The sequence below is a fragment of the Oxyura jamaicensis genome, chromosome Z (assembly GCF_011077185.1).
Source record: "Oxyura jamaicensis isolate SHBP4307 breed ruddy duck chromosome Z, BPBGC_Ojam_1.0, whole genome shotgun sequence".
Taxonomy (NCBI): Eukaryota; Metazoa; Chordata; class Aves; order Anseriformes; family Anatidae; genus Oxyura; species Oxyura jamaicensis.
Window position 1 is genome coordinate 50,666,050 of NC_048926.1, and position 13,494 is coordinate 50,679,543.

Consider the following 13,494-nt stretch of genomic DNA (forward strand, 5'->3'; position numbering starts at 1 on the left):
GGGGGGGATCACCTCTTTTTAAAAAATCTATTTTATCTATATTGCAGCTGCTTGAGTCACAGGAAAGTGGATAGTCTCTCTAAAACTGAATTACCTACTGATAAAGAGACAGTTTAGGTCCACTGCTTCCTTTTGTTACATCAGACTTATTTCACTTTCAAAGGAAATAAATTGAATTAAAGCTCACATAGCCTGAAGCCAGCTAAGCAGAGTGAGCAGAAGTGCTGCAGGGTTGGCCCTTTGCTTAGGGCAAATTTTGTGCCTTTCTGCCTGTAATTTCTCCGTGTGTTTTCCCCACACCTTTCTGATTCCTCTATGGTATCTCTCTGAGCCTTTATGATTTCTATGTTCTTTAATGATACAAACTGATAACGTTTGTTGTTGTTTGTTTGGGGGTCTGGTTTTGGTTGGTTTTGTTTGCTTGTTGTTGTTGTTGTTTTACCCAGAGATGTCCCCTCCTCACCCTACCGGGTTGCCAACACCCGGGTGCTGAGCGGGCAGGAAGAGAAGACAGCGAGGCAGCCGGCGGCTTTTGGGTACAGCCCCGCCGCCAATAACCCTTTTTATTTTTATTCTTCCTCACACGATGGGGGCAGCGAGAGGCGGCAGCCCCGGTGCTGCCAGCAGGCGGCGGCCGAGCCGCGCCGGGCCCCGCCGCCTCCCGCCGGGCCGAGGCCTGGCGTCCGTGGCGGGCAGGGCGCGGAGCGGGGCCGGCCTGGCCGCCCCCCGATCCCCGGCGGCAAGGTGGGTGTCGCGGCACGGGCCTCGCGGCCTCGCCGGGGCTCGCCGGAGGCAGCGGGCCGAGGCGGGCCGCGGGGGTCTGTGCCTGAGCCTGCCGTGCTGCGGCCGCGGGGCAGGCCGCGGGGCGGCTGATGGCGGCCGCCGTGCTGGAGGAGCCATCGGCAGAGGGCGGTGGTGGCGCAGGAGCGGCCGGGGGTGGCCGGGGGCAGCCCGGCTTTGTCGCTGCGGGACGGGCGAGGCACGGCCGGCTCGGCTCGCCCCCAGCCCTGGGAGGGGAGTGGGACATGTTGCTAGGACGCTGGCACACCGAGGCGCCGAAAACAGGCGTCTAAAAGCTTAGTATTTTACTTTATGAGAGCTGACCGTTGTAAGTTTTCGTGCCTACCGAGGTGATCTTGCGGCGATTACAGCAACAAACATATCGATTTAGTTTTTTATTTTTTTTACATTGCTTGAATCTGAAATATGTGTCTTGGACCGGAGCCCAGAGTGGATGCCCCTGCAGGGGTCACTAAGCAAAAGTCGCTGCGCGTGAGGGTGAAATTGTACTTGTAGTCTTTTCTGGGGTGGGATGCAAGGGGCTTACGGCATTTGCGCCAGATAACTGTAGTGGATATTAGGAAGAACTTTACTGAAAGGGTTGTTAGGCACTGGAATGGGCTGCCCAGGGAAGTGGTTGAGTCACCATCCCTAGAGGTCTGTAAAAGACATTTAGATGTAGAGCTTAGGGATATGGTTTAGGGAGGACTTGTTAGCGTTAGGTAGGAGGTTGGACTCGGTGATCTTGGAGGTCTCTTCCAACCTAGACGATTCTGTGATTCTGTGAAATTCTGTAGAGATTGATGTACAGCATCACCACAGAGAAGTACACAGTATTATCAAAGATGTTCTTGAATTTTGAGTTGACATAAAAGCCCTTGAAGTTAGTGAACAACAACAACAACAAAAATCTTCATATTTACATGCCTTCTCAGAAAGGTGAAAGGTCAAGGTCTTCCTGTATTTCACATGCCTCCTCTGGAAGGCTGGCGGGTAAACGCCTTGTGGGGATCTCAGCAACCACATCCTTTGGCTTTCCTACTCACAGGTCTCTTGCTGTGGCACGTTATTTTGTTGGTTTTGTTACTCTGGTAAGCATCAAACCGAAAAGAACAGACTGCCAGCAAGTTCACTTTCTTTGGTGGCCTTAGCTGGTTTTGAAACAGGAACTGCAGAAAAAGACTGTTTTAAGCTGCCACTCACTTAGGCCATCGGCCTGTATTCTCACGTGTGCATCTGCTTGCTTTTCTGCTTTTTTATAAGCTGTTTCTTTGTCAGACTAGAATGAGGATTAATCAGAGAGTAGGAGTCAGCAGTATAGACAAAGTTTCTTTAAGACAAACGGCTAGGAAATGTTTAGGACAGGACTGAGTTCCATTTTAGACAAATTTAACTGTTTTCATGTTGCTGATGTTGTACAGTTACCTTGCAGAAAGAGGTTTGATTTCTCCAGGGAGGTCTGGTCAATTGAGAACCCCACATTAGGGTTACAAAATGAAATGCTACATCCGTGTACACTGTATACAGACAAATGCCTGGAAAGCAAAGAGGATGTAATCTTGTCTGAAAACATTGATAATAACATGTATAAAACATTCAGAATCATATAGCATGCGTATATTGGTGACTTAAAGCTAAGACTATATAAGAGTATATAGCGTCATTAAAAGCATGCAGTTGTGGAAAAGCCAGCCATACTTATCTTTCAATGATTGATGCTAACCTAAGGTTTTTACAGGTAATTATCTCATCCAAATAACGGCTAGATTTAGTCTCACATTTTATTTTTGCAGCACGCCAGAATTTATTAGGTGATGGAAATTGTGTTAATAGGCAATGAATCCATTTTGGCTTTGAGAAACACACCCTGGGCCAAGTTTAGATTTACAAGCATCATTTGTTAAATCATTGTGTACAATTGTACTATAGGGGAGGCAGAGCTTTTCAGTTTACAAGCATCCTTTCTTTTTACATTTACACATTAATTCTGTCTCTCAAACAAGTCTTTAAAATTACTTGGAGGTGGGCTAAGGAGAAGTCCAGAAGAATGAAAAATAATATTCGAAGATTTTATGTTTGCTTTTAGCAGTTTAGTCCTTGTGACAACAGACAGATATGATGTAAAAGTGAACAGGATGTGAACTCCACTGGGCACCTCAGAGATGCTTCCCTTGCTTTTTGTCAGCCATGAAACTGGCATGCAAATGATCTGTGAGGCTGGAGCTCTGCCTTCCAGCTCTGTGCAGGCCGGTGTTGGGAACCCAGTGGTTCATGTGATGCTGCTCAGATAAATGGATCTGCTGCAGTAGGTTTGCCTGATGAATGCAGGGATATTCCCTTTCATCAGCTCCTGATCAATAGCAGCTATGCTTAACCCTTCACGATACTAGAAACCTTCAGGGTTCCTGCAGCACCGCAGTTCTTTGGTTTTATCCAAAACATTTTTACTTAACCCAATAAAATTAGTAAATCCTACTGATTTAAAAGAAAATTTCTACTGGATAAGAACCTTAGCTGCAATCCTGAGAAGCTCAAGTTGCTCTGTGCTAGCACCTTAATTTAGCCCAGGTTAAATGCAGCAGCTCTGACTGCTCTCCTTCATAATGATGCTGTCTGGCAACTGTGGGCTTCAGAGATGTAGGGAAGCCAAGCTGTATCTTCTGTGCTGTGGGAACACGATGCCCTCTGAGAATATCTCACCACCCTCAGGGCTAGATGTCTAAGACTGCTTTGTGCTGGTGGAAGAGCAGAGTATGTCTGAGGCCTGGACTGAGTCTGGTGTCATTTTATAAATCAGGATCAGTCATTAGATTTTTTTTTTTGTAACTGCCATTACAGTATGGCCTCTGCGTCATTCTCCAGAGGTGAATAAATTGACAGCCAGGGTTCTGTTTTCCTTAGGTTATTCATAAAAACATTCAGACAGATGCGTGTGAACTCTGGAAATGACAGACTCTTGTTTCAGTAGTAATACTGGTCAGTGAGGGTTTGCTTCTGAATTCTCAAGGTAGTGTTGCTTATGATTATTTGAAATGGTTGGGGGAATAAGACACTGCACTAGCTTATTAATTCTTGTGAGATCCTGTAGCTTAGGTATTGATAATGTTTTATATGTTCCCCTTAGGCTGGTGTTTTGGCAAGATCTGTGGAAATCTAGGCATTACTCATTCTGCTGGTCACAGAACAAATTGAGGAGCATTTCCTTTGTTTTGAAGGAACAAAATTTGTCTTGCTAGGCTGGCAACTAAAGCATTCCTTTAAAAACTTGCCAGAATGCAAATGGTTTGTTTTGACGTTTTTATCTTGCACATGAGCTGGCCAACATGCTGCACTTCGTTATGCCAAAAACTCATCCTCTCTGAGCAGCTATGTGCTGGGGACCTAAACATTTCTAAATAGGACTGAGGTTAGTCACTGTCATTCAGATCTGCATTTTTTTTTTTCCAAAATGCTCAAAGCTGATTTTTGTATGTGTGTATTTGCTCTGTAAAATCCTGGACAATTAGATTTCCAGCTGGCTAAGTGAAACCCATGCACTGCCACGCACCCTGAGGAATAGCAGCGTGTGCTGTGCCGGTCACCTGCCGCTTTGCAGGGACAGCAGGCACACTGCTCTGCCCCTGCAGCTGACTCTCAAACTGGTGCCAAGCATGATGCCTGCAGCTGAAGAACCCTTTATGGCCCAAGGTAAACCCAATTACAGAAACCTTTTTATTGCAGAACATTCAGTTTTAAACAATATTTTCTACGTGGTCAGAAGAAAAAATGGGAAATAATATTTCCTAGCATCTGAAATTTGGCAACCCCAGTTACAATTTTCAATGGATAGTAAGTTTTATTTGTATTTGTTCTGTTTAAGCTTTTTCTGGAAGCATGGCAGGGCACCCTTGCCCACATCCTGTAGAAAAATGGGTGGCCCTAAGGCAGGTAGAGTAGTGTCAAGTCGCATGTTTGATTTTTGTCGTGATTGTTGCTCGGAAACATAGCTGCTAAGTAGCTGCCAAGTAGCCTTAAGTTTAGATTCCACTGCAATGTTTTGTGTTCTTTAGTAGATATGCTGGTTAAAGTGTTTCTCTTAAAACATATAATACAGTATAATATCCGTACTGAGAAATCCAGAGAAAGCACTGGGCTCTTTGTTGCTGCACATCCTAAAACATGCTTATCAATTGCAACAGTCCATCTTTTCTTCTACATTATACCTCACACTTAAGGAGCTCAAACTTACAACGTATGCTCTCACATGTTAATTTATGATCAGCTGTAGTTAGTAAAACTTCATGCAAGTTGGGCTTGTGATTGGATACGCATTTGACAGATACGATTTGGCTTTATGCAAAAGCAACTTGACTGCCACAGTGTAGACTGTGTATCATCTCTGCCCACTTTCTCAGTGCAGTCTCCCTTTTGCTTCTGTTTTTTGCCTCTGAGACCCAGAATGTCTTGTAAAGATCCCGTTAAGATGCAACCTGGGAGGAAGCACTGTTGTTATTAGTGTTACTTGGAATGGATGACTTCAAGACTCCAGTATGGCATCCTTCAACAACACTACTTTTAATCAGCTTACTTAAACTACTCCAAAGAATCCACAAACAAATCAACATCTTTCATAAATTAATTTGCTGTTGCATGATGGACTCTGGGCAACGTGCATGTTTTTAATATTGCCGAGTTAAAATGTCTTGGCTACAGCTTTTCTTTTGCTGCAGGAAGCATTATTTTAATATTCCGATTAGGTAGAGATTAGTTGTTTGATGGAATAATTTTAAGCAGAATATGTCAAGCACTGTAGCAAGATTACAGAGGTTCAAAGCATTCACTTTGCATTTTGTTAATATCACATAATTCTTACTGGCACATATCGAGTTGAAACACTGTAATGCATTTATGTCAGCATCGATGTTACAGAATTTAAAAGAGGCATTTCAGCAAGAAAGTATAATGTTTTTTAGATGGAGCTACAGCTCTGGAACTACCCCAAGTTCTTTCTGGCCAATTACATACTGACATATTTTTCTGACTAATATACTGATACTGTGAACATAAAAGTGGTTTGATTGTGTACTTTATAACTGCTTCACATTAATTTTAAAACTAAATTTCATGAGTTTTAACTTACCACAAAACAATTAAACTGTGCATTTTATTTTTACTTTAACAGGACAATGGTGCTTTTTTTTCTGAGCAGAACCACACATCTAGCAAGATATTCATCCAGTCTACTGGGGAGACAACTGTGTTCAGCCAGTGCAAATATGCCAGTGTTGACTTTGTTCACCAAGGTAAAAGTAGTTTACAAAATAAAGCTAGGCAAGACTGCATATATATCAGCTTTGATATATGTGATTCCCAGATGAAGCAGCTTGGCTTTCTGTGTAGTATTTGAGCATTCTGCTTTGAAGGATATCTTTTACTCTAGGCTTTACAGCACACTCCTCTCACAAAGAAGTAGTTACGAGCAACAAATGGAGACTTCAAGACTGCTGAATCTCAGTGACACTGTGGTCCATTTTCTAGTGGAAAATTGTTCTCTAACTACCAGTGTTTTATCCTGGAAATGGACATCAAAGATGAGTTTTCATACCTAATCTGCTCAGGACAAGCATGAGCAGTCAAACCAGGCTCTTCAAAGCCCTCAAGTTTAATTTCAGTGCTACCTGTGAGACTGAAAATATATCAAAGCAGTACTGATAGTGTATGAAGAAAAAGAAAATTCTGCTTCACTCTCTTTTTGCTATATCGGCTTTGTAAAGCTAACAGGAATCAAATGCAGAAAAAGCTTTGTCTGTGGCATGAGCAGTTATTCTTTAGTGTATGAGATGAGCAGGAATGGTCGTCTGTGAACTGTCACCTTCCACAAGTTGTTATTAAGGGCCTACATTGTCTGCAGAGGTCTTCTCCACTTTTAGTCAGGATGGCACACTGCAGTGTGTGCTGCGTTTGTATGGTTCACATAGCCATTGAGGTCTTTGAGAGGAGAAAAGCTAAAAATGCAAAGCACTGAGAATGTTGAAATCAGTATGGAGGTATTTGTTGATGATGGATTTGATTAAAATGGTTTCCTTCTCCTGCACAATGTTTGTTCATTCCATCCCTAGTCCTAAATGAATGTTTAAACTACGTAGTGTAGGAATAGATTTAAAAAATAAAAATAAAAATAAAAACTTTACTAGTTGTTTGTTAATCAGTGGAATACATTCTTTAAGATGTGCTATACTTTAAAGGTCTCTTCTCTCCCTGCCTGATTCAGCATCAGTTCACTCACAGTCAGAATGTGATAAAGTAGGAAATAATGGGCTTAGCTTGGGTTAATAATTGGAAAAAAGCTCTTTTGTATCATTTTGTGTCATAAAATTTGAAACTAGTAAAACTGTATGAAATCAAATTTTGTGGGAGCAGAGTTCAAGTAGTTCTCTAAACTGGCCTCTTTGGTTGAACATGTTTTTAATGTAAAATGTTTTTCATGTCTGATATTACTGGCAGATGCAAAGCAGAATGCAGACTGCTTTAAATTTAGTCAGCACTCTTAATTAATGCTACTTAACTACATTTTTCCTGCCTTTGTATTTTTAAGAATCAGGAGGGCAGGAGAGAGTTATGGCTCCTGTGACCTCTTCAAACTGGTACATGCTAGCGCTGCCAAATGGTTTCCCCCCTCACAGACTCTGTTTATGCCAACACACATGTATTCATATAACAACTTCTCCAGGATTAAGGAAAAAAAAAAAAACTTTTTTATTTTTTTTTGCAAGATTACTGTAAGTCAGATCAGTTCTGCTGTCTAGCTTTACTTGCAGCTTTATGAGTACTTATGCCAGCACAAAAGAAACAGTGGCAGGAAGATGGGCCTGCTTCGTTCAGCATCAGTGCCAGCTTAAAATGAGCATAAAACTTCAGTCTAAGTATGCAGCATAAATGTGAATTATCTGTAGAAATAAAACTCTGTCTTCCACCATGTGTACGTTCTAACAGATTTAGCTAACAGCCCAACATTGGTCACTTTAGGAAGGGATTTTTACTACTTAAGCAATAGGAGTCCCACTTGCCACTCTAACGTACCTCTCAGATGGGAGATTTTCTGAGACAGCTTCATCCAGGCAGCCCTTTTACAAATTAAGATAAAGTAATGGCAGAGACCTACTTTTGGGCACTCTTGTACTGAAAATATGCTATAATATAAATGGACCTTTAAACAAATTACACTCTTCATTGAAATAGTTTACTGTCTGATTTTAAAGCAGCTCCTATCTTATTAGTGCCATGTAGTGCTAAGGGTTGTCAACAGAGCAAGAGTAAAAGCATATTCTTTGCTAATAGTCAACTTAGTTTTTTTAATGTTTATGTGTGTCTTTTAGAATGCTTTCTGCAAACCCAGGAGAACTATGTACATCCAACTCTCACTGTAAGGAGCCTAACACTTTACAAAACAGGATTCAGGGGCATTTGTCTCCATCATTGATACATACCTGTGAGTCTTTAGTAATCAGTCCATGCAAACGCAACAAGAACTAGCAGGAATACAGGACTGTTGAATTTTAGAATCTTGCATAGGTTTTCAGAGTATAAGGATTTGTCTGTGTATGAAAGACAGTTTAGATCAGATGTTAATTAAAAGTGGAGTATTTAATCCAATTAATTCACACACAGGAAATAAGAAATAACTATTTCAGATTAACTCTGTGTGTAAAGAAGATTTTAAGCCAAAGGCAGAGAAGTTGATACTTTCCAGCTGTGAGTGGTATTTCATGGCAGAGGGATGGAGCCACCATATTCATCGCTGTATACTTTATTGTGTGAGTTACAGGCCAAATGCTGCTACTACAAATGCTGAAGCAACACGCCTTCATGTTCTTCAGATATGCATTGCTCTAACAATCATGATGCATGATCAGCAAGAGACAGCTGTATAACTGTAGTGGAAGACTAGGGAATTTTCAAAAAGGAGAGGTTTTCTTGGAAAATCTGACCCCGTCACAAGTCTGTGCTGTTTTCCTGTTCACCTTGGTGGAGGTTCACTATCCTCCCAGCTGTGCAGGTTGGAAGCAATTGTGCTTAATTCCTATGAGGCAAACTCAGCCATGTTATTTTAACTCACCTTTTTTTTTTTTTTCTTTTTTTTCTTTTTTTTTCTGTTTGAACTGCCCCGTGACTTGATCTGAAGCAGATTAGGAGTTAGTCATGCTGACTCCCTCATTCCACTTCTGACAAGAGCAGTACCAGAAGTTGTTTCCAGCTGGAGATAGAAACAATTTCAATACCCATTGCTGCTGAAGTATACTGGGGGGAGATAAGACACCTAAACTGTGCACTTTGCTTTTAGAATACCAGTTGAAAACTGTTAATTTATACCATGAGAAAAATAACAGCGAATGTGTAAATTCTGCGGGTGAAGCAAAAGTAGTTTTTCATTTCATCCATTCTGCACCGGTAAAGATTTAGAAGCAGTAAGACATAGGAGAGAAATGGGAGAGGGAACCCGCATTTACAGTAATGACCACTCCTGTCTGTTATGTCACTTGACGCTATAAATGATCTGTGTGTTTTACTGCATACTTTAAGATAGTCTGAATGTCTTCCTTTAGAAACCTTGCCCTCTATGTGATGAAGCAAAAGAAGCGCTCGAGCCATATAAGAGACGGGTAATGTATTGTGATACTGTACAGTTTATATAGAGAAAGAATAACTAACCAGGATTCTTTGTTTGTGAAAGAAAATTGCTTGGATTTATTTGCATCCAGCATTCTTTCATCGGTGACCTCTTCAAGACAATTTCAGCACTGATTTCTATAAAACTCAATACCCAAAAACATTTTGCAACAATGCTTCTCTAATATCTATTGGCAAAGTAAACCAACATACACTTAATTGCAAAAGTTTTTAGAACCACTGTGTTTATAAATACTATTTCCCTTGCTGATAGAGGAATTTGCAACTCTTATGAAGCGAATAATGATATCATTTGGGAAGGATGCTGGTATTGATGCAGGGCTTCAAATATTTGAACTATATTTGGTACAGTTTTTGCTGTTCTTTAACCAAGTTTTGATGTCTTTCTTGAAAGAAGAACTTGTTAGTAGCAACATTAAAGAGGTGTTGCACTATGCAGCTTAACATGAAGCCATTGTGTTTCCAGCTGTATGTTTGTTGTAGCTGATGCTCAAAGGAGAGTGGTTCTCCACAGGGATTCAAAAATACCTTACTGGACTAAAGCAAGAGTCCTTTGCAGATACCCAGCCAAAGACTGTGGCTGCTTATTTTTCTGGTACCCACAAAATAGGCAATTGTCTGAAACTTGGAAGAATAAATTGGAAAGCACAAAGAAAATGTTGCATTTCTGAGTTAGAATCCTGATCAAAAGACAATCAGGTATTGTTTTTCAGTGTTTAGTATGTACTAACATATTTCTTTTCTGTCACAGTTTATTTTGCAGGAGGTGGATATTACCCTTCCAGAGAACTCTGCATGGTATGATAAGTACAAATATGACATACCTGTTTTCCATTTAAATGGAAAGTTCCTAATGAAGCATCGAGTAGACATTCAAAAGTTTGAGGACCAGCTTTCAAAGCTGGAATTGCATAATCACAGAAACCATTGAAGAAAATGAAGCTGTTCTCATGTGATTCTGAAAGGATTGTGCAAAATAAATGGCATGAAAAGAACAGTGTTAATTATCTGGCCTTACTTTTTTTAGAACTTACGGTACCCCTGTCCTAAAAAAACCTGAGTGACTTAAATTTGTATTTTGTATTACTCAACCATACACGTAGCCCCACTAGCAGCCTTTACTGTGCCTACTGCATATACTGTTATCGTGGGCTGGCTTTTCATTGACAAAATAAATGTTGCTTCCTAGCTGCAGATAAAATGAAATATGCATTGAGATTGTTAGTACATGCAAGTTGCACGTCTTTAAGAGGCATGAAGAAATTGAGGAGTGTATCCTAAATGCTGGTTTTGAAATGGGGAAGAGGGCTATAAATGTACTGTAAATGAAAAGGGCACTTGATTAAGGACAGCACACTCTCAGTGAAACAGTCATACCTCTAGAACAATCAGCACAATTTGATGTAGCTGTTACTCATATGTGAACACCAAATGGTTTATTTTTCTTCTCGTGGGGTGAACGTGTTGCACTTAAGTCTATTGTATCTACTATGGCAAGCTTTTGGCTGAGTATTTGAATTATTCCCAGTCACTTCTGAGAAAGGAATAAGAAAAATAAAGTATAATAGAGACAAAAGAAGCAAATCTGTAATGAAAACATCATTTGTTAACTCCAGACTAATGTCTGCTAGTGTCACTGATTTCAGACTATAAAATGGAAGCAAAAAAAAACAAAGAGTTTCTTCAAAATTTTCCTAGCCTAAGACAGTGGGAATTCTCCCTTACATTCCAGTTGCATTCTAAAACAAAAGCCATGCTAATACACTGTCTTCGCTCTGCTTAGGGATGCTTGTGGCATAATCCTCCATCATTACAAACCCAGTGAGCAGAGGAAACTTGTTTCACTAATTGTGCTATGGGAACAGTGGTTGGGCCTCTGGGCTAGAGTTCTGTGGTAATTCAGTCCAGTCTTTATGTTTTCTGACAGAAAGGAATCACATTTAGCTTCACTCTGCAACACAACTGCAAATCCATTTATCATTTGGCAACAACATCCTTTTATGGGGGATGCTGCAGTTCTGTTAGTGCATTGTTGGTGATGAAAATATGTCAAGTGGACAGACAGAATGCCTAAGTCAAATTTCAGGAACAGGAGAAAGGCAAATTAAGAAGTCAACTGTTCTAAGCTGAATAGTCTGTAATATGCACCGAAGAAAGGTCTACTTAAGCTTTACTTAATAGAACCTCCTAAACAGAAGCTAATCCATACCTGCTGCGTTTGTATTCTTTCTGTCATTGTAATATTCAATCTTCTCTACTTATTAAGAATTTAAACAATTTTAACAGGTGTGGTCTTCACGGGGAGAAAAATCCAGACACAAAACCTAGTTAGGACAGCAAATTGAAATTCACTAGGATTCACTACAGACATAAGCTTTTGGGGTATGGTTCAATAAGAAACCAGCTAATCTTCTGTTGTGAAAGTAGGCAGTCCTGTTATGGTACCATCCTGCAGTGTCTACAGCATTTGACAGATTGTTTACTCCCCAGTGATGATGAATTTTGCAAGATGAAATTTTGCAGGGGGGGTGAGAAATTAAAACTTTCTTCCAGCTTGAATCTACTCTGCACAGGGTCTGAAAATACCTGAGTGTTGCCAGAACAGAGAGCTATGCCCTTCATAGAGCTTTAGTAAATTCAGGAACATCATTGAACTACACCCTGAGATTTGCTTCAGAGGACTTCAGAAAACTTCATTTCATAGTACTTCCTTCTCTTGAAGAAGACTGTGGAAAGAGAAAAGCATCAGTCCAGAGGTGGATTTACTAGATTTGCAAAAACTCAAGAGCCAGCTTAGAAGTTGAGGCATCTCATTAAACCTGTTTCAACCTTTTATCAGCAACTCTGATTAACTGATTGGTCCAAAACAGAAATTATAGCCAACTGTTCCTTCTAAAGGAAAACAGTCTTCCTGACTTTAAGTAACCATTTTATACTTTCTGTGACTTTACTTTACCTCTAGATCATGCTCTTTTACCCTGCAGTCAACATTTACATTATAGATGAATATTAAGTTGTGGGGAGTTAATAAACAAGCTGAAACTTCTCAGGAGTAAGTGACTGAATTCCAGTAACACAACAAAGTATTAAATGTAATGCTTTCACCAACAGGAGGGGGAAAAAAAAAAGTATATTCAGTATATAATGCTGCAGTTAAATTTGTAAGTTTACCACAACTCACTGACAAATAATGTGTGAATTTTCTCTGTATCAGCAAGCACCATTTTCTTTCTTTCTATAATCTGAGATGGTTTCAGAGGGCCCTGGTTCTTCCTTGCTGAGATTTTGTAATAAAATGACCGGCATATAGTGCTTTTCAGGCAAACATCAAGCACTTTTCTAAAATACACCACTATTATCTCAAAAATAAAGAGAACAGAGGTCATGTGGACTTGCCCCATTTCCTAATATACATCAGTGACAGTGGCTGGAATAGCCATCATAGAGCAATTTTCCTTTATTTATAATGTGGTCTGCTTTGGAAAAAAAAATAAAGGAGGTCAAAAGCAAACTTCTTAGTCATATAGTAGATTATGAATCTTTTGTTCCTTATTCATTTGGACTGTGGAGGTTTTCTTCTGTAGTCACTGTCAGATTTATTTTTTTTTTCTTCTTTATTTTGTAACATGAATGATAACAGGATTTCTATAATAGCTTTTGTCCCTCTGTAGACTCCATCAGTGAGATGGAAGTTTTCTATTTTGGCTGTAGGTGCTAGCTGTGTATAATGTAGAGACAAGGGGTGACTGCCTCTTCCAACTCTTCTTTCTGTTTAAAATCAAACACAACCATGTATTGTGTGTGCTTCATCATTTTGCTTTTTCAGTACAAGTCTGTGAGAAAAGTAATTGTAGACCTATGTGCAAGCAACAGGCCCAGACATCTGGGTGGATGTTCTGTGGTGTGGAAAGATCGCTTCCAACCATGGATCTTAAAATCCCATCATGGCCTTCCAAAGCCAAAACATGGGATATGATTCCCAAACCTTCCAGCAGTATCTGAGAAGACACTGCTATTCTGCTGTTTCAAGGGAGTGGCATCGCTCTT

At 40.3% G+C, this 13,494-nt stretch overlaps 1 protein-coding gene across 3 annotated transcripts; it reads left to right on the top strand.

Annotated features, from left to right (window-relative positions):
* The first annotated feature begins 566 nt into the window (after window positions 1–566).
* On the top strand, window positions 567–10,451 carry CZH5orf63 (chromosome Z C5orf63 homolog). 3 transcript variants are annotated; one of them, XM_035310652.1, is made up of 4 exons: window positions 567–744; window positions 5,939–6,062; window positions 9,363–9,419; window positions 10,199–10,451. In XM_035310652.1, the coding sequence occupies exons 1-4, from the start codon at window positions 587–589 to the stop codon at window positions 10,376–10,378; spliced, it is 519 nt and encodes a 172-aa protein (XP_035166543.1). In that variant the 5' UTR covers window positions 567–586; the 3' UTR covers window positions 10,379–10,451. The 3 variants fall into 3 exon arrangements, with proteins under 3 accessions (XP_035166543.1, XP_035166545.1, XP_035166544.1); XM_035310654.1 differs by having other exon boundaries at window positions 5,942–6,062; XM_035310653.1 differs by lacking the exons at window positions 9,363–9,419; window positions 10,199–10,451 and adding an exon at window positions 8,451–9,356 and having other exon boundaries at window positions 5,942–6,062.
* Window positions 10,452–13,494: the final 3,043 nt, after the last annotated feature.

Coding starts and splice junctions, on each gene's coding strand:
- CZH5orf63 (XM_035310652.1), top strand. CDS start 587: ATGGGGGCAGCGAGAGGCGGCAGCCCCGGTGCTGCCAGCAGGCGGCGG. Junction 745..5,938: donor CCCCGATCCCCGGCGGCAAG/GTGGGTGTCGCG, acceptor TTTTTACTTTAA/CAGGACAATGGTGCTTTTTT. Junction 6,063..9,362: donor TGTTGACTTTGTTCACCAAG/GTAAAAGTAGTT, acceptor GTCTTCCTTTAG/AAACCTTGCCCTCTATGTGA.